Source organism: Sceloporus undulatus, chromosome 6, assembly GCF_019175285.1.
Source record: "Sceloporus undulatus isolate JIND9_A2432 ecotype Alabama chromosome 6, SceUnd_v1.1, whole genome shotgun sequence".
Lineage (NCBI taxonomy): Eukaryota > Metazoa > Chordata > Lepidosauria > Squamata > Phrynosomatidae > Sceloporus > Sceloporus undulatus.
This window is the reverse complement of record NC_056527.1, coordinates 97,019,090-97,040,774: the sequence shown is the minus strand read 5'-3', so window position 1 is coordinate 97,040,774 and position 21,685 is coordinate 97,019,090. Positions and strand designations below refer to the sequence as shown.

General features: G+C 39.7%; 1 protein-coding gene across 2 annotated transcripts; it reads right to left on the bottom strand.

Moving 5' to 3' along the window:
- Positions 1 to 23: 23 nt before the first annotated feature.
- On the bottom strand, positions 24 to 20,830 carry DDX42 (DEAD-box helicase 42). Of its 2 annotated transcripts, XM_042471577.1 has the most exons (17): positions 20,573 to 20,830; positions 18,861 to 19,011; positions 17,632 to 17,693; positions 17,140 to 17,176; positions 14,012 to 14,161; positions 13,543 to 13,647; positions 12,442 to 12,561; positions 11,773 to 11,949; positions 10,504 to 10,632; positions 9,753 to 9,852; positions 7,443 to 7,490; positions 6,863 to 6,960; positions 6,406 to 6,682; positions 4,773 to 4,999; positions 3,818 to 3,928; positions 3,556 to 3,654; positions 24 to 2,503 (listed from the first exon to the last, which is right to left on the bottom strand). In XM_042471577.1, the coding sequence occupies exons 1-17, from the start codon at positions 20,791 to 20,793 to the stop codon at positions 1,823 to 1,825; spliced, it is 2,793 nt and encodes a 930-aa protein (XP_042327511.1). In that variant the 5' UTR covers positions 20,794 to 20,830; the 3' UTR covers positions 24 to 1,822. The 2 variants fall into 2 exon arrangements, with proteins under 2 accessions (XP_042327511.1, XP_042327512.1); XM_042471578.1 differs by lacking the exons at positions 17,140 to 17,176; positions 20,573 to 20,830 and having other exon boundaries at positions 18,861 to 18,929.
- Positions 20,831 to 21,685: the final 855 nt, after the last annotated feature.

Below are 21,685 nucleotides of genomic sequence, written 5' to 3'. Positions count from 1 at the left end.
ACAAAAAGACACATTCCAGACAATTGTCCTAATAATAAAACATTTACTAGAAGAGAAAATGGAAAGTAAAGGGAATGGCATGTCACAGGATCTTGACACAGCTTCAGATATTTCATCATAAAAATGAGAGCAGGAACAAAACTATTTTAGGCAAACAAGATTTTTCTACCACTCCAGCAAAAAGAGAAAAAAATTGATTAAATAGCTTAAGAACACACGTTTGAGGGGGGGGGGATCAAAATATTTTTACATTTGCTGCTTCTTTCCAGATGTTTGCAAAAGTCAGTATGGAAAAAGCAGCTTACTGTTTCAAGCAGGTCCTGCTTTTTAGCATCTCTGCATGTACACACTTCTTCAGCAGCCAGTTGCAAACTTAACAAGTTAAAAGCCTTCCCAGGTTGGCCCCAAAATCACAATAACTTGATACTATATACAAAAGGTCTCCTCCCCCAGTGAGTTTTACTCTGGGGCTGTGAGGGTAATGTCTAGAACATTCACAAAAAATCTACACAAGAGTCCAATTAAATGCTGTTGAGAGAATCAATTTTTATTGTACTTGCTTCCTAGGGAACCTTGTGGGAGGGGTATACCCATGACTCTATGGCCTATCTCTTCTGTTCCTTGTAGATTTAATGTCGCCTTTACTCTTCATACACATAGACAGAGACCAATCAGAATAGAAACTGGATCACCTCTGGAGCCAGAAAACTTCAGTTCTAGGCAAACTGAGATTCTGCTGGGTTTTGCTGAACCATTTTTCAGCTGCAAAAAGCACCTAAGATGGCATGGTGTAAAAAGAAAAATATTGATTGCTGTGGAGAAGTTTGCCATACTAACCTTGCAACTGCACACATCATGCTATTCATGAGTGCTGTTATACTGAGTAAAAGGAACCATTTAGATCTGGCCAAACCCCTTATTGTAGCTGGGGTAACAATGGAGCAAAGAGATGTAAGCATATTGCCTGTACATCTACATGCCTGCTTCCATTTCCCTCCCGCACCTAGAAATACCACCTCAATCTCTCTCTTTCCGTTTGCTACTAGCATGCAGACACTATCAAGTCAGGAGGAGGGATGGAAGATGTGATCTGACATTTTGCCTCTCTTCTCTGTCTTGCCTGCTGAAAACACAAAAATAAGATCTATACTACACAGTGCTGAGATTTCAACTAAAAAAGGCAAACTGGTAACTAGGAGTTATGAAATATTATTTTTCCCATGCAGGACTCAAAGTTCTGTGTAGATGGGCTAGTTCAACTGAAGCTCCCTGCCCCACCTCTGTCCTAGGGACCACTACTTCTCTCTCCTGCATCAGAGCCCTAAGCATGTACACTGAGTGTCTAAGCATGTACAACGAGCGCCACTGTGACCAGCAGAAAATGTTGCAGAAACAGAGATATTGGGGATGAAGAGAGGGCAACTGGTCACCTATTGGCAAGGGGGGGTGTAATTCAAACCCATGTTAATATGGATAAAATGAAACGTTCCAAATCCCCTTCTGGACACACTCAGTTAAAAAAAAAGGAAACACACACAAAATGTTTGGTTCTTGCTAAAGAGGACCAGTCTGTTGGATACCCCTCAATGTGGACGGATATTTAAAAGGCAGAGCAGAGAGAAATTCCACAAAGAGGAATACTTTCCTGTTGACCACAGCACAACACAGACGTGCCAATGAAGTATAGTTGTTTGCAAATGCACCAGCCAAGGTTTGGTTGGGGATTGTTGCTCATTGCTGTTATTATTCTCAACAGCCATTTGTTGGTAGTGAGAGTGATAGAGGGGCAGGCACCTTGCCACTTGGTTGGTAACCTGGGCTCTTAGCTGTCCCATCGGCTCTTCTTGCGCTTTGGCGGTTCAGGAACTGCAAAACCATCTGTCTTGCTGTTGTCTCTGATGTTACCATCTTTCTTGCTCTCACTATTCCTATTCTCGCTGTTTCTGTTTTCGTTGCTGTTCCGGCTGTCCCCATTATTCCGACCGTCCCCATTATTCCGACCGTCCCCATGGCGGCTACTGGTATTGTTCCCACCACTAGAATGCCTGCTTTCACTGTGACGGTGGCTGTCTCCATGGCGGTTTTCTCCATGACGGTAACCTTCCCCGTGGCGTTGGTTATCGCTGTGGCGGCCACCACCTTCTCCATGGCGCTGGCCATCACTATGGCGACTGCTGCTGCGGTTGTCACTGTACCTTTCTCTGCCTCCACTGTTGCCTTCTTTGCTGCTGTTGCTGGCATTCACACTGTTAAATCCCTGCACTCCAGTGCTTGGAAAGTTGGGGATGCTATTTAAGTTTCCACTGCTTGTGAAGCCTGGGATACCCTTTGCCATTCCTGCTGTGCTCATGGGACTGTCGGGTTTTGCTAAGTTCTGCTGTGCTGCATTTGTTGGCACGGAGTTCAAACTTCCTGCACTGGTCCACCCACTGGCCCCTGCTGATGAGCTGCCTGTCTTCTGGTTGCTAAAGCTGGCAGCAACAAAATGACTCTTATATTGGGACTATAAGAGAGAGAAAGAAAATAGAAAAAAATGTATCCAGTATCTGGTTTTACAAGGATTCCTAAGCCAAATGTGCCTCTTTTAGTTTTTTTGCCCTTTTCAGGAACATCAGACACTACCAAAAATTGAAGTCTAGGCACTGGAGAGGATGGGATTCTATTAAGTGAGTATAAACTACTGCGTAGAGATTTATTCCATGTTCAAGAGATCTTTGCTATTTTTCATATGGGGACTGAACATCTCCTAGAACAGTCAGGTATACCTCTATTAATTTTTAGCCTTCTGCTGGAATGCACTTGCTTACTTCCTATAGTCACTGGAAGACTTGGGGAACACTGGGCTGACTTTTTACAGAATAAAGCCTGGCATGCAAACGTCTCTGGCACTACAGCATTTCTTCCCTTGTGATCTCTGTGCATATAATGTGCAAAGAAGAAACTTGAAATTCAGCCCTCCCTCTTCTTGGAATCAAGTCAACGACTCTACCTCTGGCCAATAAAAACCCTGCCTAATGAATAATCTGTGCCAAACAACACGGAAATTTGGAAAGTCTAAAAAGCCACTATTGGGGAGCCCTGGTGGCGCAGTGGTTAAATGTTGGTACTACAGCCACTCACACAGTTGCAAGGCTGTGAGTCTGGTACCAGCCAGGAGCTTCAGGGTTGATTCAGCCTGGCATCCTTCTGAGGTCGCTAAAATGAGTACTCAGCTTGTTGGGAGCAATTAGCTTATACACTGTAAACTGCTTAAGGAGTGCTTAAGTGCACCGATAAGTGGTACAGAAAATGTACTTGCTATTGCTTACTATTGCTTTTCTGAAACAAAGCTTATAATCATCAACTTCTTTTTTCCCTCTTAAGTTGGTGTAACAAGCTCATGATGAACTACAAAATAGATAGATAAGTTAAAAGAAGGGGGATGCATTATCTCCCCAAGAATTCTTTCCTTTTCTCATATGAGCTAGAATAAACTGGGAGGACTGAATTTCATGACTGGGGCAAAAGTCTTGGTAAAAAGATGGCTGAAGCCCCAATGCAGATAGCCATACTAACCTGGAATGCGGCTTTCATGGCAGACAGCCTGTCCCCCATTGCTCCCGAGGATGGTTTATATGCCTCATAGTTGACCATTACATTGTTACTCCCACGGTCCTGTGGACAACAAAAGGTGCTGGCAGTTATTATGATCCAAGTTAGGCTACACACCTATACTTTAGAATAGGTTTCACAGATATCAATGGGGTTTACTTCTGAAGAGATGTACACAGAATTGTTCTTGTCAACATGAATTAGTTACATGAACGTTTATACTTACTGCACTTTCTGATCCTAGGCCAGGGCGTTCACGGTACCCTAGACCACCGCCACCAATGTTTAGCTTCTTGCCCTTTCCTCCCTTGAAACGGGATTTCCGGAACCAAGCATTCTGACAGATAGATGATAGCAGCATTACCATGTGAACATTTCATTGTGGCTTAGTTTAGCTATTCTAGACAGCAGGATTATCAGACGATTTACAAAAAAATGTCAAGAATATACAACTAGATGAAAAAGAGAGAGTAATTATAAAGTATTTGCCAAATAAAGGTGTACGGTAAAATCCCAGAGGAAGCAATTACATTTTAACAATAAAGGCAGGGAGACAAAAATCTCACATGTGTAAAAAACAAGCCACGGTGCCTTATTTTAAACTGATTCCTGCATATGCCTTCAAGGGTAAATGTCAGAATCAAGTCAAATGTTTTAACCCAAACATCTATTCTTTAATAATACAGTGCCACAAGGTGGCAAATTCCTTACTGTACACTTTATCCAAGTAGTTATGCTGTGGGAATCATGTAGTTCTCTGGATGTCGTTAACTGTAATTACCAGAATTCCTAAACACACGCTATGCCTGCTAGGGCCGATGAGAACTACAATACAACATCATTTAGATTTCCATCAATGAAATAGGTGGTTCACCATTATTTCCATTTAAGATCAGATGAGCAAAGTGAAACTAAACATGAACATCTTGCCCAGGGCCATTATAAGTATGTGGCAGACGTGAGCTTGAAACTAGATTAGAGAGCACAAATCCAAACTACATCTCTGCCTACAGAACTGCACTGCCTCAGATCATCTGTACTAGATTCCCCTCTACCTCAAGTAGAAAAGACAATGTAACTGAAAATGGCAACAAAGCCTGTTCAAGTTAAAACCTTTTGCCAATGGTGGCACATGAACAATTCATCAGTGGTCATGGATTCTTAGCACTGGCCAAAATTACCTGCATGGCCAAATCCAAGAGTTCTTTTGAAACATGCTGATTGGCCCCTTCTAAATTCCGAACAAGATCTCCAGCAAAATTGCTGTCCTTGTGCGTCAGTAAAGTGTAGGCCACGCCCTTCTCCCCTGCTCTGCCGGTACGACCAATTCGGTGAGTGTGGGTATCAATATCACGAGCCACATCATAATTGATCACAGTCTTGATAGAAGGAATATCCAGACCACGAGCTGGGCAGAGAACATGAGTCAGGTGGGAATGGGGGCAGAGGTGGGGTCAAGAGAGAGTCACTGCAATTCTCAGACATAAGAAATTACAAATACTTGTCCCGAAGAGCATTTTGCTTTTCATCATCCCTTCTTGGTCTGCGCTGAGCTAGGTCTACTGAACTAGCTCTTTTCGTTCCAACACTTTCAACTTCAAAGAAATGTCAGTTAATACTTGAAAACAAGCAAGTTACCCTAGCCATTTTCTGTTTGGATCAGGTAAAGTACTTTGATTATAGCACGGTTCCAAAAAGACACATTCTTTCTGGACCAAAAATATGTCTAGTTGCATTGAATTCTATTTGCTATCAAAAATTTTAGCTTCCACAGTGGAATGAAGGGATATTTAGAGATATTTAAAATTAAATCAAGAAGTTGGCAAAGCTGGACCTGGAAGCAGCAGAATTTCAAATACAGCCAATTCTAAGAAATCTGGAGCTGAAGGAAGAGTGGATCTAAAAAGGATAAACAAACCTTAACCAATGTAAAAAATGTTTAATCATGATTTCAACCAGAGCAAACTAAGAAAAATATAGCCAATTGAAGACATGAGGGACCTCTCATATAAAAACCCTCAACTTCGAGAAGTCCAATACTTATTTTGGAATACAGATTTTTGTTTATATTATAGTTCAAGTGGGCCTCTACAAATTATTTCCTTCAATAGTGGTCTGCCACTCCTGGAGGCTTCTAAGAAAGTCAGCCCCTTTTTGTGAGACTGACAGGGGATGTTGGGGATTGCTAAAAAAAGTCTTGGGGGCTCCAGGGCCATCATTTCCCAACCCTATTATCAACTCTCATGTCTGCATTTCTCATCTTCGGAAAAAGTATGAGGGAAAAAAGAAAAGAGAAAACCTTTTCTAGATTAGGGTGGCTTTCTTATGCATCGAGGTGAGTGAGAAACAGCCCTTCATAAGAATCTTTCCACTAGCTGATAGTGGAAAGGCACTTTCTGCTGGAGTCTTTTTAAAGAGGCATTCCCCTTTCCACTTTCTTTCACTAAGGAGGAAATTTCTCTTGTATTATATGCCATGTCTGTTACATCACACATCTTAAAGCAAAGAAAGCACATCTTTTGCTTCAGAACAACTGAATGTTAGTCATATGTATATTTTAAAAAGAATCTAACTTACTAAACTCAATCAGTTCAACTTTGATTTCTTTAACCTGGTGACTTTGCCAATTTTAATATGTTAAGTCTGTATTTATTGAATATGGAACATATGACACTTTTCATACTAAAGTAGATGCAAAGAGCATTAGGCTGAATGGATGGCACAAGAGGCAATATAGCTTGGGGGGGGGGGAAGAGAAGATGAGAAAGCTGTGATTTAAGAAACAGCTTCCAGGACTCGTAAGCATGGTCCTACCTGCCACATCGGTGGCAACCAGAACTGGGAAAGTCCCCTTCTTGAAATCTGAGATGACCTTGTTCCTTTCGCTCTGATCCACATCACCATGCAGCAGCCCCAGATCATGTCCTTCTTGCTTAAGGTTGTTGGCCAGTTCCTCTGCATTTGCCTTCTTGGTAACAAACAGGAGGACACTCCCTGAAGAGGTGAATTCCACTAGGCGGCTAGTTAGCCAGTTCCACTTGTTGGGACCAGAAGCAAAGATCTCAACAATTTGAGTGATGTCTTCATTGGCCTGTTGTAGAGGGGAATGTCCAATAGAAGAAAAATGAGAAAATTAGAACAGCAAAGGTAAAGAGAATATCTTAACAGAAGAGCAGAGCAAGGAGGAACCACTCCATGGATTTCCTGGAATTCCCTCTCTGCTTAAGTTTTTCCAAACTGCTCTTTTCAAGAGAGGAATATACAATATTACCTCTCCAATGTCTCCTTGCACCACTCGAATTGGGTCAATCAGAATGTCTCTGGCCAGTTTCTCAATCTTCTTCCGAAAAGTGGCACTGAAGAGCAGAGCTGTTAAACCAAGAAAGCGGTACTTTATTTATATATACAGAGATATGCTGGAATCCAAATTCATAAAGAAATCATGACACCCGCTGAAATCCAGAAGCAATGCCCCCATAATTCAGATACATGGGCATTGCCAGCAGTGACTCAGTGGTAAAGGACATTCTACAGAAATTTATACACCCATTTCATTTCAGAGAGTAAAAGAAGATGAAACAGCAGTAATTTGGCATGCCTAAAAAACATGTTATTTGAACAAAACCTTAGAAGACAATGCACCTGAAAACTTGGGGGAAGGGTAAGGAGGAAAGGGAGTTACCTCTTCTTTAACTAGAAAACAGTACACAAAGGCATCTACACTGCTTAATTTCCTCTATGGTAAATCTAGGCACTAAAAATAGGTCCTGGGACATCCCAGACACCCTGACTCTAACTTTACAAGACAGATTTAAAGCTTTCCCTTTAAATGTTAAATTTTAAATACTCACTCTGCCTTTCAGGACGCACATGGCTGGCAACTGATCGGACTTGGTATTCTGGTTAAGAAAAGAAAGACTTCCAGTGAAAGCCCAGTTTACTACAACAAATGCTGAAATGTAGGTACACTTTGATTTCCTAATGTCCAACTGGATGACTAAAATATGGCACAGGGCTACAATGAACTATGGTGGATATTTTAGAATAAATCCATTTATGAAATGTAGACCTCCCATCATCTTTCCCTAAGTAGATCTTGCAAATGACATCATTATCTTGAAATATTAAGATGAGGGGATTTTTTAAAAAAGATGCTTAAGAAATGTTTAAAATGAATAGACTATAGAAATGAGGTCTTAACAGCTGTTAAATGTTTATTACTGGTTAATTTAAATGGGCCTGAATCTGTTTTCTTCTTTTTTAAATGTCACCAATAACAGCACGAAGAAAGGCCTGAAATTTTAGATAATGCAGACATGACACTTAATTCTTAATCCCAAATTAATTAAATTTAAAATAGGATTTTCTTTCCATTGGTATCCAAATGTAGTATATATTTTGATTTCAGGTTAAAACCATGATACATTTGGGACTAGCACCTTTGAAGCTGATCATCCTCAACTTAAATCATGTTTTGCTTACCTGATGCTAAACAATGGCTTAACTAAGGCATGAGCATATTATCAGTCTCACCACTACCCCAGGTGCACCCCCATGATCTAGGGGGGGAATAGATCAGAATTTGGCTTTACTTCAGCAGACTCCTGGTTTGTCCCTCTGTGTGCAATAGGAATTGTGTGCTAAAATAAACTCTTAGTCAACTGTTAATCAAGGTAAAAACAAACTTTAAGCTTTTTTACTGGCTTGTTCACCTAATTAGATTTTACTTTAAATCATGACTTCTCATTTGTAGCTGCTAACAAACCAGGACTTTGTAAAGAAATTGAATTTTGGCTTACTCCTCCTTCTGTCAATCCCATTTTGCTCCATTCAAGTAGTATTGGATTGGGGCTAGCATAATGTAAAAATAAGAACACTACAGGAGGTCTAAAATAGATTGAAATAAATGGGAATTATTAGTCATAACTAAACAAAATACCATTATTTCTCAGGCCATCTCTAGGTAGGACTAGTGTTAGTAGCTGTAGTGTGTCTTCAAGTTGTTTCTGCCTTACACTAACCCTAAAATATTTTTGTGACAAGATTTGTTCAGAGATGGGTTGGCCTTTGCCTTCCTCTGAAGCTGAGAGTGTGTGACATGCCCAAGGTCACTCAGTAGGCATCCCTGGCTCAGTAAGGATTCAAACATTAGTCTCCAGAGTTAATATTTCAATGCTTGAACCACTACACCAAACTGGCAAATTTCTTTTTAAAATTGCACATATTTCTGTAGCCTTTTTCACTGGCTAATCGTTATAAAGAACATTCTACATTTTGGGTTTTTTGTTTTTTACTTTTTCAGAACAATTATTAATCTAGTAAAAACACAATACAATAGTAGTTCACTCATGTTGCTATCTATAAATATACACACATGACATTACCTCTTGTCTTCTCTCAACTTAACCAAGAGAGGAGGAGAGAAACTTCTCCAAGGCAGCCACTTTTCTAGGACTGAATAGCTTTCTCCTTACCTGCCATGGGCAGCTGAAATGGTTGCAGAATTTGGTGCTCCATGCCACCCTTGAGGCTGCTATCATCATGTACCACTTCATACGATATGTGTTAATTACAGAGAGCTATACACCTTAAAAAAAATCTTTGCTCGACCACAAAATGCTTGCTTGAACAAACAAGTTTTTCTGAAAACACTTCTGTCCAAACATTGACAGAAAGGAAGTTGCAATAGTTGGGTGTTGTCACCAAAACCTATCTTTGTACTGACTTTCACAGAGCCATCTGGTGCTCCCCACCACTAAGAAGTCTTTTTTCGCTAACCACAGAGATCATGACAGGACACATACCACAGCTTGATAGTAGTGTTCACAGTCCTAACAAGCATGTTTATGCTTCCATTCTTTTATATACCTCAATCTATTGCTACACTATACTGGGTTATACCACTTCCTTTCCTCTCTATTTTCTATTTTGCCACATGCAAAAAAAATTCTTCCTTTTGTACCCATCCTATCCATTACCTAAAACATCCTATAAATTTATGTAAAGCTGCAATAAGTCACAGCTGAGTACATAGCTGAGAAAGGACCATCTTTATTTCATTACAAACACCCAAGGCAACACAGCAATTGTAGAAGATGACATGAAACTGAATATGAACCGACTGTGAAATAACTATAAGCCCATAATTACTGGATACATACCAAATCCCATGTCAAACATTCTGTCAGCTTCATCAAACACAAGGTAGGTGACTCTCTGCAGGTTCGTTGCTTTCTTCTTTACATGATCAATCAAACGGCCCTGAGTGGAAATATTTAACACATCTCATCTGCAAAGTCGGTATCAACATAATTCAAACTACATATCACAATAAGTTTTAGGGCTAGAGACTGAACATGGAAAGATTTAACTAGGCTCTATTATTTCTATTTTCTGTTATTGCTTATGATCTTTACGGAGAATGGGCACTAGAACTTTTAATGACAAGGTGCAATACCAGTTGCTAGGAAAGCTCAGAAAATGTTTGAAGGCAGTTATTGAGAGAAGACTCTCACAAGAAGAAAATGATTTAGTTGCTTCTGATAAATTTCTCAGAAGCAGTGAAGTACTTTAAGGTCACATCCCCATCTTCCTCCCCTTTGACCTTTGTGGACTCAATAGTTTCTGAGGGCTGTTCGACAGTGGAATGCACTCCCTCGGAGGGTGATAGAGTCTCCTTCCTTGGAGGTCTTTAAACAGATGCTGGATGGCCCTTGTGCTCTCTTCCAACTCTACGATTCTATGATTCTAAGATTCCAGTAAAAAAACCAAAAAACCCCAAACAACTAATGAGCTAGGATCAAGCAAGTTAAAATCTGAGAATTAATCACAGGAAATTATCTATTTTCAAAGAGAAGGAAAGATGGATTCCATATCCTTCATGGGAGCCAAAGCAGGCATGTAAATACTCACTGGAGTACAGACAACAATTTCTGCCCCTTCTTGCAGAGCCTTGGCTTGCTCCCACATGCTTCCGCCACCATACACAGCTACTGAACGTAGGTTGTAGGCCTTCCCAAAGCGTTTGCATTCTGCATGGATCTAAAAACAGGTAACAGAACATAAATGACATACCAAGACAAAAAACAGGAAGAATTTTCCATTATCTCAAAGAAACAGAAGCTAAAATCAGGAGCACATAAAAGGAACTGCTCTGGATACAAGCTAGACAAGATCTCACAAGGCTGAGCAGGGACTCCTTAAGTATAAACCAAATTCCGTATGTTACCACATGGTTTCTGTCTGTCCCTGAGCAGAGAAACCCATATTGTATCCTCTTTTGCCACCATACAGAACTTTCATAAAAACTAAGGCCAATTTTAGCATCCTTGTTTAATTCTAACTGCCACTTCAGGTTGAGTTTTGGAGTTTGGGGTTCTATTTTTGGAGCATTTTGTTATCTGATACTTTAAAGGTGTGGGGAGCTGGGAGCCATAAAAAGAGGCAGTGGCACATAGGGTCTATGGGCTGCTCTTCATCTATTCCTGACCTATATAAAGCCCATTGATTCAATGGATCTACTCTAGTTGGTAACATCAACTAGATATAGGCCCTTGTGTCTGTTTTTATCACATAAAATAAAGGGTTACTTCGGCCTGTTACAGACAGCCAAAATAAAGCTGTTTCGAGTCACAGTGGAGGTATGGTGTTTCAATGATGCATGCGTCCTAAGAGTCCAGAAGCCACACCAAAGCCACACTCCAGTCCTTAGGGCTGGAGCATGGCTTTGGTGCGACTTCTGGATTCTTAGGACGCATGCATCATTCAAATACCATACCTCCACTGTGACTCGAAGCAGCTTTATTTTGGCTGTCTGTAACAGGCCTTCATTAGGGTAACAAAATGGAACACCATGCTCTTTGACCAAAGCAACCTTCATTACTGCACCATGATTTTGACTCTCTGTTCCCCATAAAATGTACCAAATAACATGCATAGCCCTTCTATGTGGATTGGTTTTTGGTGATCAAGAAATGTAAGGTAGATTTTCATAGAAGCTATTTCTTTTTTACATACATAAAATTACAGCGCTTTATAAATAAAGGTTAATAATAATAATAATAATAAATACTGAACGTTAGCTGGATGTTTCAATCAAGGATTGCATGTAGCATGACCCCCTCAGATGAACAGCCTATTCCAAGCCTGTTCCCTTTACCCATTTTTTTCAAATATGCCTACCTGCTGGCACAGTTCTCTGGTTGGACAGACAATCACTGCAATGGGGCCATCCCCTGGCTCCAGTTCCTTCTGATCCATGATGTGAATTAACATTGGCCAAATGAAAGCTGCAGTCTTTCCACTGCCAGTCTTTGCAATACCAATCATGTCTCTGCCACTCAGTGCCACTGGGATACCCTGAAAAAGGGTGAGAAAGTACCAACATGCTTTAAGTCTAGTGATCTCCAAAATACAACCAGGAACTTTCTATTTAGGGAATGTGTTTTAACATAATAAGTCCATTAAAATGTCAGCCTTATACCCTGCTGCCCAAAAAAATCTCATTTAAACACAAAAGGTATCTGCCTAAACTAACTTGTAAGGTTCTTGGAAAGTGTACAGTTTTTTTCATACAACAGTTCTGGAAGGAAAGTATCAGATGTGTATGTGCCGTCAACTCAGCTGTTGATTAGTACTGCTTCTACAGTTAAATCTATTAATTTGTTAACCAAATATGCAAGTTGGATAATAATGTGATATTTGGGTTACAGAACAGACTAAAGAAAAAATACATTTCATAGTTTTCTGTGGGTTTTCCAGGCTATGTGACCACATTCTGGAAGAATTTACTATGGACGCTGACTGTGAAAGCCTTCGACTTCACAAAAATTTCATACTTGCAGGACTCACCTGGCACTGGATAGGAGTCGGTTGAGTGTATTCTGATTTTCTAATCTGGTGCATGAGCTGCTCATCAAACCCAAAATGAGCAAAACTGCTACCTGGCCTTGGAGGAGCAGCACCAGAGACCTAGAAAAAGAGAGACTATATAGACATACGTTTTCAACACATTTTGAAAGTATTTTAAAATGCACACACTGACATATAGAGAACATAAGCACTAGACTTTACCTGGTCACATCCCTGATACTGCTTAATGCAGGAAATACCCATTATAGGACCAATACCCACAGCTACAGATTAACTTTCCTTGTGTTTTATTGAAAACTCCTTTCAAATTCAGAAGTACCAAATGTACCTAAATTGAATAATGTAAAGTTCAAATTATCAAAAGACCCATACTGGGATGGCAAAGCTAACAAACTTCTGCAAATGAAACAATGGCACAGAAGTCTTCCCTCTATGTGTCATGTCTTTTCACATGCAACTCAGAGGCCAGGTATGATGACAATTGGCCTGCATATTGGGGAGTAGCTATTCAAAGCTGGAACAATAACAGAAAATCCCAGGAAGGTGGAAACTGAATGAATCTAAGAGAGGGGCAGAAGCTACCACTCTGCCCTGAACAGTCAAATCCTAACAGAAAGGATGAAGAAAGATAGTGAATACCAAGACATAATGACTAGAAAGCAACACACTACCAAAGTCAAGCAACAATTTACCTCCAAACCACCGTGCTTTTTTGTCCATGTTCTCCCATGTTTTTGAACGCATCTTTCTTGGTGCAGATCTCCCCCCATTGAGAAAAAATCTTCTTCCAAACCCTCCTGAAGTTCTACTTTTTGGAAAATACTCCATGTGCCACCACAGCAAAACCATTTCCTCCTTTTCTGTCCCATTTGAATCACCATTCCAGAAACTTAACATACCTATCTCTCTGTCTTCCTTTTTCACACTCTTCATCTTACAGAATCATAACATCACCCATCAGGAGCTATTTTATTTCTTTGTAAATTTCAGCATCTGTTTAGTGTCCAGTATAAATAGTTGGTATTAAAATATTTTAACAAGTGACAGCCCCCAAAGTAAAGTCTCTTGTTTTCATCTTACCCTGAGATTGAGTTTATGGCGCAGCTCCACCACTTGCTGTGGTGTGAGGCTGGTGATCTCTTCATGCTCATCATAGAAGTTCTTCTCAAATGGCGGGTATTCAATCTGCAAGCCAATTATTCACAGTCAATCAAAGACACCACCTAATTGGTTCAACACTGGCTACTGCCTCTGCCTGAACTGCTCCAATATAATGGAATGTTCACAGACATTCATGTTTAATCAGTAATTATCAACATGGCATCTGACAAATGAGAGAATAAAAGTACTAGCTTGGACAGGAAAAATCATGCAACAAGTTCTTCTTTCCCCAATAGGATATCTAAATAATGCACATTTCCAGCATTCTATCTTGGAGGCTTGGGGCAATATCTTCTTCCTCCTATTTTGCTTTATTCAGTACATTACTCTTGGCCTTCAGAAGAACTTAAGTGTGATGCTTTATTACTGATGGAAGAAACTCCCTCACCTCTGAATGATCAATAGGAGGAAGAGGGTCAATTATTTTTTTGGATGGTGCTATTGGATTGCCATCACTGTCATATTCCAGGTTATCCTCCTCTTCTTCTGGAACCACACCAGCATTGGGATTTTCTGCCATGTAGCGGAAATAAGCTTCCTGCAGCAAAACAGAGAAATGTAACTGCATACAAATGTCAAAGGGGATGAAATGCTACTGCAGTTTTCCAGTAAGTGTTAGCCACATTCAGACTGCTTATTTTAATGCCTATTGACAAAGAACCAGCAGCTTATTTTAACAACACTATTTCTAAGAGAAATTACTTTGCATTAGCTGTAACAAAGAGAAAACTGACTCTTTTAGGAAAACACTAAATTCACAAATTTGGAAGAACTAAGCAGACCATCCCAACATTTCAGGCAATGCCACAAAAAAGTTCCTCCCAGTCTTACAAGTCTTCTTGGTCACAGGCTTGTGGCAAGTACAAATAATTTCTAGGTAACCAAGCAAGGAAATTTGTCAAACTGAAATAGAGAAGGCTTTTACTTAAAGAGTCAACATGCCACAAGTGACTAACACACAAGTGAGCAGGTGGAATGGTATCTTTGATGGACTTACCTGCATTCCATCTCCTACCAAGTTGTCATTTCCCTCAAACAGATTCTTATAAACTTCAAATTATAAAACACAACCTATAAACAGCATGTGTATTTAAAAGGGGAAATTATTTATAATTAAAAGGGGGCTGATTAAGAAATAGGATGGCATCTACAAGCAAATATTGAGGACATAAAGATAATAAAAGCGGATTCTAAATTTCAACATTATCTCAGCTGCAGAATGATTCTGCTTGGTCAATAATTCTTTAAACTCAACAGCTTTATACTGAGCTGATGAAATTCCAATTACCTATAGTATCTCCAGTGTAAAAGAAAGACATTCATAAGTGAAAGTTGCAGATATCTACCTTATGGAAGAGAAACGTTCTTAAATAAAACTCTCCTAAGAATTGCGTGTTTTCTTATAGGACAGGACAATCTTTTTGATGTAGTACTATATATAATAGGAATATTTCACACTGCTCAAATCTGAAAATAACGAAAACTTCCCCTTTTCTGTCTGTCCTTAGAAATCTTTAAAAAAAAGCTTCCTTCACTGCGATTTTAAAAACTCAGATATAACACGAGTACTTTATAAAATTACTATTCCTATATAACTATTCCATTTTTATAAGGCCCTTCCTCCAAGAAACTAATACACGAATCCACCTGGCATTCTCTACCAACCTTCATGGGTAGTTTAGGCTGAGAGGTTGCCATTGGCCAAGGTCACCCTGAGAGCTTTAAGCCCGGGGGGGGGGATTGAAGCCCAGATCACTTCACTCACATGACCACATCTGTCCACTGCATTACACTGATTATCAAACTAATGGGTTGTCACCCCTAAATGTGCAATATGAGAAATTGTCAGATGACTGTGAGACTAGGCTAGCTAGCAAGAAGAGTCTAAAAAGAGAAAACAGGGCATTAATTTAATAGATTCACAATTTCCTGCAAGACCAAAAAAAAAAAGAAGCAAGGTAAAGTAGAATGGTACAACTCTTGTTTATGAATGAAAGCCTTCTATCTGCAGAAATTTTTGTTGTGTTATAAATTTAAAGAAGCTACCACTCCCAGAATTTTTTAGCTATCTCACACACATGTACTGAATGTTAAGAAATCTACTACACTTTCCTCTGTGTTAAGATTAATGCCTACCAAAGTAATGCATTTAAATTCCCTCCTGAAGATATGACAAAGTGGGAAGAAAGGGGTCAAACAGAATGGTTGTGTGGCGCAGCCTCAAGCCCTGATTGGTCCAGGACTGTGGTGATCGTATGGCCTACTCTCAGAGCGGGTCACCACTGCAGTCGTAAATGGGCCGCCGGTAAGGAACACTTTTTCAGTACTCCTTTTTCTGGTGGCCTCAGACAGCTTCCGGCCACACTGGGAGCATGCATTGTCTGCACCCCACACCCCAAAGTGGCTGGAAGTTGCACCTTTTGGCTCGTGTGTTTCAGGCCTTAGATAATGGTACGCTAAGTCATAAGAATGAGTTAACCATATAGCCTGAGAACATTCCCTAAGGTCCTAATTCCACCCTGCCCCCAAATTAATATGGAAGCTATGTTCTGTTATCATGTTTCCCAAGACTTATTTTTGAAGAGATGTCCATCACTCCTGTGTATTTTGGTTATGTTCCTAATGAGACAGGAAATCTCAGAGATTTCACTTCTGCACAGATGCAAAAGGTAGCCCTTATGAAGGGTGAGTAATTGTGCTGGGCCCTACACTAGAAAGGATTAAATGCTCAAACCACTTTCAGTGCAGCTATAAGCAGAATCATCATCTACTGTGGAGAGTAATTAGGAGGCCACAAGAAAAGGGTGGCAACTCATGCAGGAATATAGCAGCGTGGTACTTTGGGCTTTCAGGACTTATTAATGCTTTCTTGTGTTATGCTAGTAGTTTTGTTTTTACACTTATGTGCTGCAGCATACCATTAGGCATTACTGAGGAAGGCGTTTCAAAATTTATATAAAGTTATGGTTTACTGAATTTGACATCATCAGGAATAAATGTTGATTTGAGTCCTGAAAAACTACAAATAGAAGTCACTAGGATGTATGCAATTAAATCAAAGGTGTGCAACAAGTTGTAAACTGAATTCTGCAGTGACCTCTATAGTGTCAGCAGTAGCCTTTATACATTTCAGACCCAAGACAAATTTGTTATAACCCTAATTAGATCCACATTTAACTTATTATATATGTCTATTTTTCTGACTCCACCTTTTCCTATCAGTCTCCATATCATTGTTTAATCATTGTTTTACTTCTATTTAAAATAAAAAAAGGAATCATTAATAAGCTTTTTTCAAATATTGGCTGTGTTCTAAAGTACTTCTCTCATCTACAACCCAGGTTTTGGTCCCAAATGACTAGGTGGCTCAATGGTCCCATGTATTTAGTTTGAACATTCTTCTCATGTCCTCAGCAAGCAAAAATAGTCAGGGTTTCTTTGAAAGAGATTAGAAATATGCATTTTTATTCACTGCTTTAAAAAAAAATAGATAGAAAGATAGTGTAGGGAACTCACTTGATCATCTTCTTCTTCAATATCATCGCGTATACCCCTGGAAAAATAAGCAGAGAAACAAAACTTCCCTGCAAATGTTCCACATACCCAGCTCCACACATTCAACCTGGATAGTACCAATATAACTGGACACTGACAACATTTAGAATCAACATAAAACAATTCCAACCCACAAAGACTTGCCAGATTTTAAAGTGTAATCATGACATAACTGCCAAGTTTGAGAGATATGATGTTCACAGAATGCTGCAATAAAAGAGGATCAGGGAGGGGTTTAGCTCCCTGTTCCAAGGCAAAGTCATCTAAACACCAGCCCACATAAATCAACCCTTAAAATTTACATCACAGCCTTTACAGAAGTTCTGTGAAGGCTTAAATATGTTGGCATGGCAAAGTCTTAACATATTAATCAAATAGAAATTATATAAAATCTCATGCTTCCATTAAGTTTTCATTTATTTCAACACGACTGTGATATATGAAATAACTTACTTTGTATTCTTTCTTTCCTTATCTTTATCTTCCAGTCTCTTCATATCTCTAGCAGCTTGATCCTAATAAATTACAAAATGAATGTAACTTCACAGTGCAGCACATCACCTCATTTCTACTACTTTAGTATCTATATTGTTATTTACAAATACACCAATCAAAATATATCACATTATCTGTCAAGTTACCTTCTGAATAAAAATGATCTAAACTTTAGCTTAATCGTCAAAGGTGTGGTTGGACAAAGTGTGACCAGCAGGCTGCATCTAACCCCTAAGGCCGCTTTGTGAAGCCCCAGGGACTCTTGAATCAAAAATATTTTTTGCAAAACGTCCTTAGCAAACTCCAGGGGGGTGCATGGCTGTCCCACCACATCTTGCAGTTATCTAGAATTCCCAGGCATCAAAAATAATTTTTGCAATTCCCCCCACCCCCAAAAGAATGTTTTTGCCCTGAAATGCTGCACCATGCCCACCAGGGGGCATGGGGCATTTCCACCACATCTTGAAGCCTCCCATGGATCAACGTACACCCAAAAGAAGCCCTTTTTAAATATTTGGTGAAAATGTCCCATACACCCTATAAGCATTTGGGAACAGTTTTTTGTTTTGTTTTGTTTTTTTGTGGGATCAGTTGTGGCCCTGTGAGGTCTCCTAGGGGCTAATGCCTTCAACAGTTGCTGACCCCTCACTCAGGTAAGGCAGGGAAACCCACGGCCCTCCAAACACTGATGAATAAGTATTCCCACCATCCCTTGCCACTGACCAATGTAGTTGGCTCTGGTGGTAACTGCAGTCCAATACCATCAAATTTCCTAGTCCTGCCTGAGAAGTCCTCTTACCCTTTCTATTGAGACTAGTGGAAAATAATTGGCTTTTATTTCTTAAAATTAATGTAAGACGAAGTCGGAACTTTTCTATGGTGGCATTACCATTACTGAACTCCCTCCTAAAAGAAACGTGTTTAGCTTCATTTGCCTTCTCATTTTTTAGATGACAGCAGTGACTGTTGTAGTTCCTAAGGTGCTAATGACTGTAGTTACTTTGCTTTAAATTATTCATACACTCAAAACAGAAAGCTGATTAAAAATACTGCAAAATAAAGGTAATATTTATGATTACTTTCTTGAAAATGCTTATTAAAATTGAGAATTGCTATCCTCAGTGGTCATTTCTCACTCACTCCAAAGCCATAAAGTGTCTGCAACATGTAAGGAAAAGGGATATTACCTCCACTTCTGCCATGAAGGCCTCCAGTGGGTCGTCCTCACTGTCTGAGTCACGTTCTTTGGAATGGAACTGCTGCCGAGTAGGAGAATTCTCAGCAGGAATGTAGGGTAAATCAACATTATTGGAATCTTCCTCTTCATCCTCAAAGTAGCTGTAAATTGATATAGACAAAGTGATATATCAAAGGATGGCAACATAGGACTATGCTTACAGGAAAGGAAAATTGTTAGCCACACGACTCTGATCATACAGTATATTATTTCTACAGATTCCAGAGAATTTACCAATACATCCATAAAATATAGAGCAACACCATAGGAATGTTTTCCTTTTGAGTGACTGCTAAATAGAACATGCAGTACACACAAGAAGATGCAAGAGTAAGGGACAGTTTTCTTCTAAACAAAATGGTGCAACAAGGTCGAATATGCTAGGAAGAAGGAAATGGGACCATGCAATATCAGGAATACATAAAATGGAAAATAACAGCAATGGTAAAACTTGCACGTACACATGAAAACTCTTGCAAAAAGCAAACTGGGAGAGGAAACACAAGAAAAGTTACAGGAGCCGTCAGCTGACACAAAGCAACTTCAGGCTTCATGATTAATATGCAATTACAAGCATAAGGAGACGAGAGACTTCTGACTGGGTGAGGACAAGGAGGTTTTCTACCACCTGCAAAGGACAGATGAGATGGAGCAAGGAATGCTCCAGAAACCTTCTGCTGAAAATGAGAAGTGATGAACCTTCTAGAATCCCCAGTCCAGAAAAACATGCTGAGAATTACTCTGAAAACTCATCTAGAGGAATATATTTATACTGGAATAGATATATTTAACACAACCAATATGGAAGCAGTAAGATAGCAAGGATCCTCTCCCACTATAGTGTGCACATAAGTAGTGTGTTTCCCCACTCAAATTTTCTCCAGCTGCTTCTGTGCATTACTACAGCTGCAGCTTTAAGATATACTTAACAACATACAGTTTCTGAAGTTGTCTTGAATCCAATCCTTGGTAAAAATCAGGATACAAGTGAAATAATAATAATAATGATAGCCTATACCCCACAATATGTAACTAACACACCAGTCTTCAGTCTACTGAAGCGTTCAGGTTTTTATATGGCTAGGAATATAACTAAGGACTTGGTATGTGAGCTGAAAGTTGCCTAAGTAATAATGAAGAACTTTCTGTGTAATAAAATTTTGCAAAGGAAATTTAAAAAACTGTTTAGTTCAGGGGTAGGCAACATTTTTGACCCGGGGGCTGGGTTGCTGTCCCTCAGACAACTGGGGGGCCGAAGCCAAAAAATAAATAATTAAAAAAATTATATAAATAAATAAACCGGGAGAAATGTAGGGCAAAATTTTCAAATGGAGGACACTTTTTTTTAAAAAAAAATGAAAGACACGCGAAAAAAATTGCTATTTTTAAAAAATGTTAATATAAATGCATGTTTCTGAGGCTTCTATAGACAATTGCTCCCCTTGCCCTCGCATGAGAGGCCAAAGGCCCTGGCGGCAATCGGTGGCAGGACCGGGATGGGGCCGGTCCCAAGGCCTCGCCGGGCCGTAGGTTGCCTACCCCTGGTTTAGTTTCTTTATATTACACCAGTCCACATGTTGTTAGGTAAGCCAACTATGACAAATTCCACCTTTTGCAAAGGACATTTAATAAGGTTACACATGCAAAAAGCTGGCAGCTTACGCATTCTCCTCATCAAAGTTTGCTCGTTTTGATCCAATCTTGTAAAAAGAAGGCAGCTGAGGTGGTGGAGTCTTCCCAAAGCCAGCTGAAGAACCTGTGGCTCCAAAAGCACTGTGGGATTGCTGAGGGAGTTTGGGCTCTTCCTTCTTTCCAGATGATATTGAGAAGCCACCAAAACCAAAGCCTCTCTTGGTACCAGGACCACCTTTGTTCCAATTCATGGTGTCCGTGATGTGTCTGACAAAAAAAAAAGTGATATACCAAGCATTGACACCACATTCTTGTTTCAAAGACAGGCCAAATAATACTCACATAAACTTAATGGAATTGGGTAAGAATATAAAGTATTAGAAAGACAAATAAATGACTGTCTTAAATGAGTAAAACTGAAGTTTAGGACAATGTAGATGTAGGCAGACAGTTTCTACTCAGATCATAATATCCAGCTCACTTTTTCTAATTATTCATTAAATAAAACCACCAACAAAAGAGAATTAAAAACCTAAAAAATGGAAAACCAACCAGTAATGGAGCAATGCTAGAGGCAGGAGGAAGTGTCTGCGGTATAGCCTCATTCCACTACCCTTCCCCAATTCTTGCTGGGCTTGAAAGGGAGTTTTCCCCTCCAATAATTATGCCCCCTTTTCATTTTCCTTCCCATCAGTTTCAATGGAAAGGAAAACAAGTATGTCAGCAAAATAGATGGTTTTTATGCCCTTTCTGCAGCCATTGGGGCTAGGATCTCCTGAACTGGCTTTCTCCCACTATCACAACAACAACTGCAAAGCTGTGATAGCAATGGAATAGTTTACAAATCAGTCTTAGCCAGTGTGGCCAACACTGAGGAATGCTGGGAGTTATAGTTTAGCAAAGTTTTGAGGACACCATTTTGCTCACACCTGTGGCAAAAGTTGTGATCTTTGGTGACTGCTTTCCTTTTCTGATGGAAGACCTTATGGTAGAGAGGAAGGTTGCAACATTCAAATATTAGTTGCCCTCCCTGGAGCTCAGGACTCCACCCTCAATAGTTTTAAAGACATTTAAATACCAGTAATATAATCAATTGAGTGGTTTGAGCAATGGATGACTATATGCTTATAGTATACGTTCACC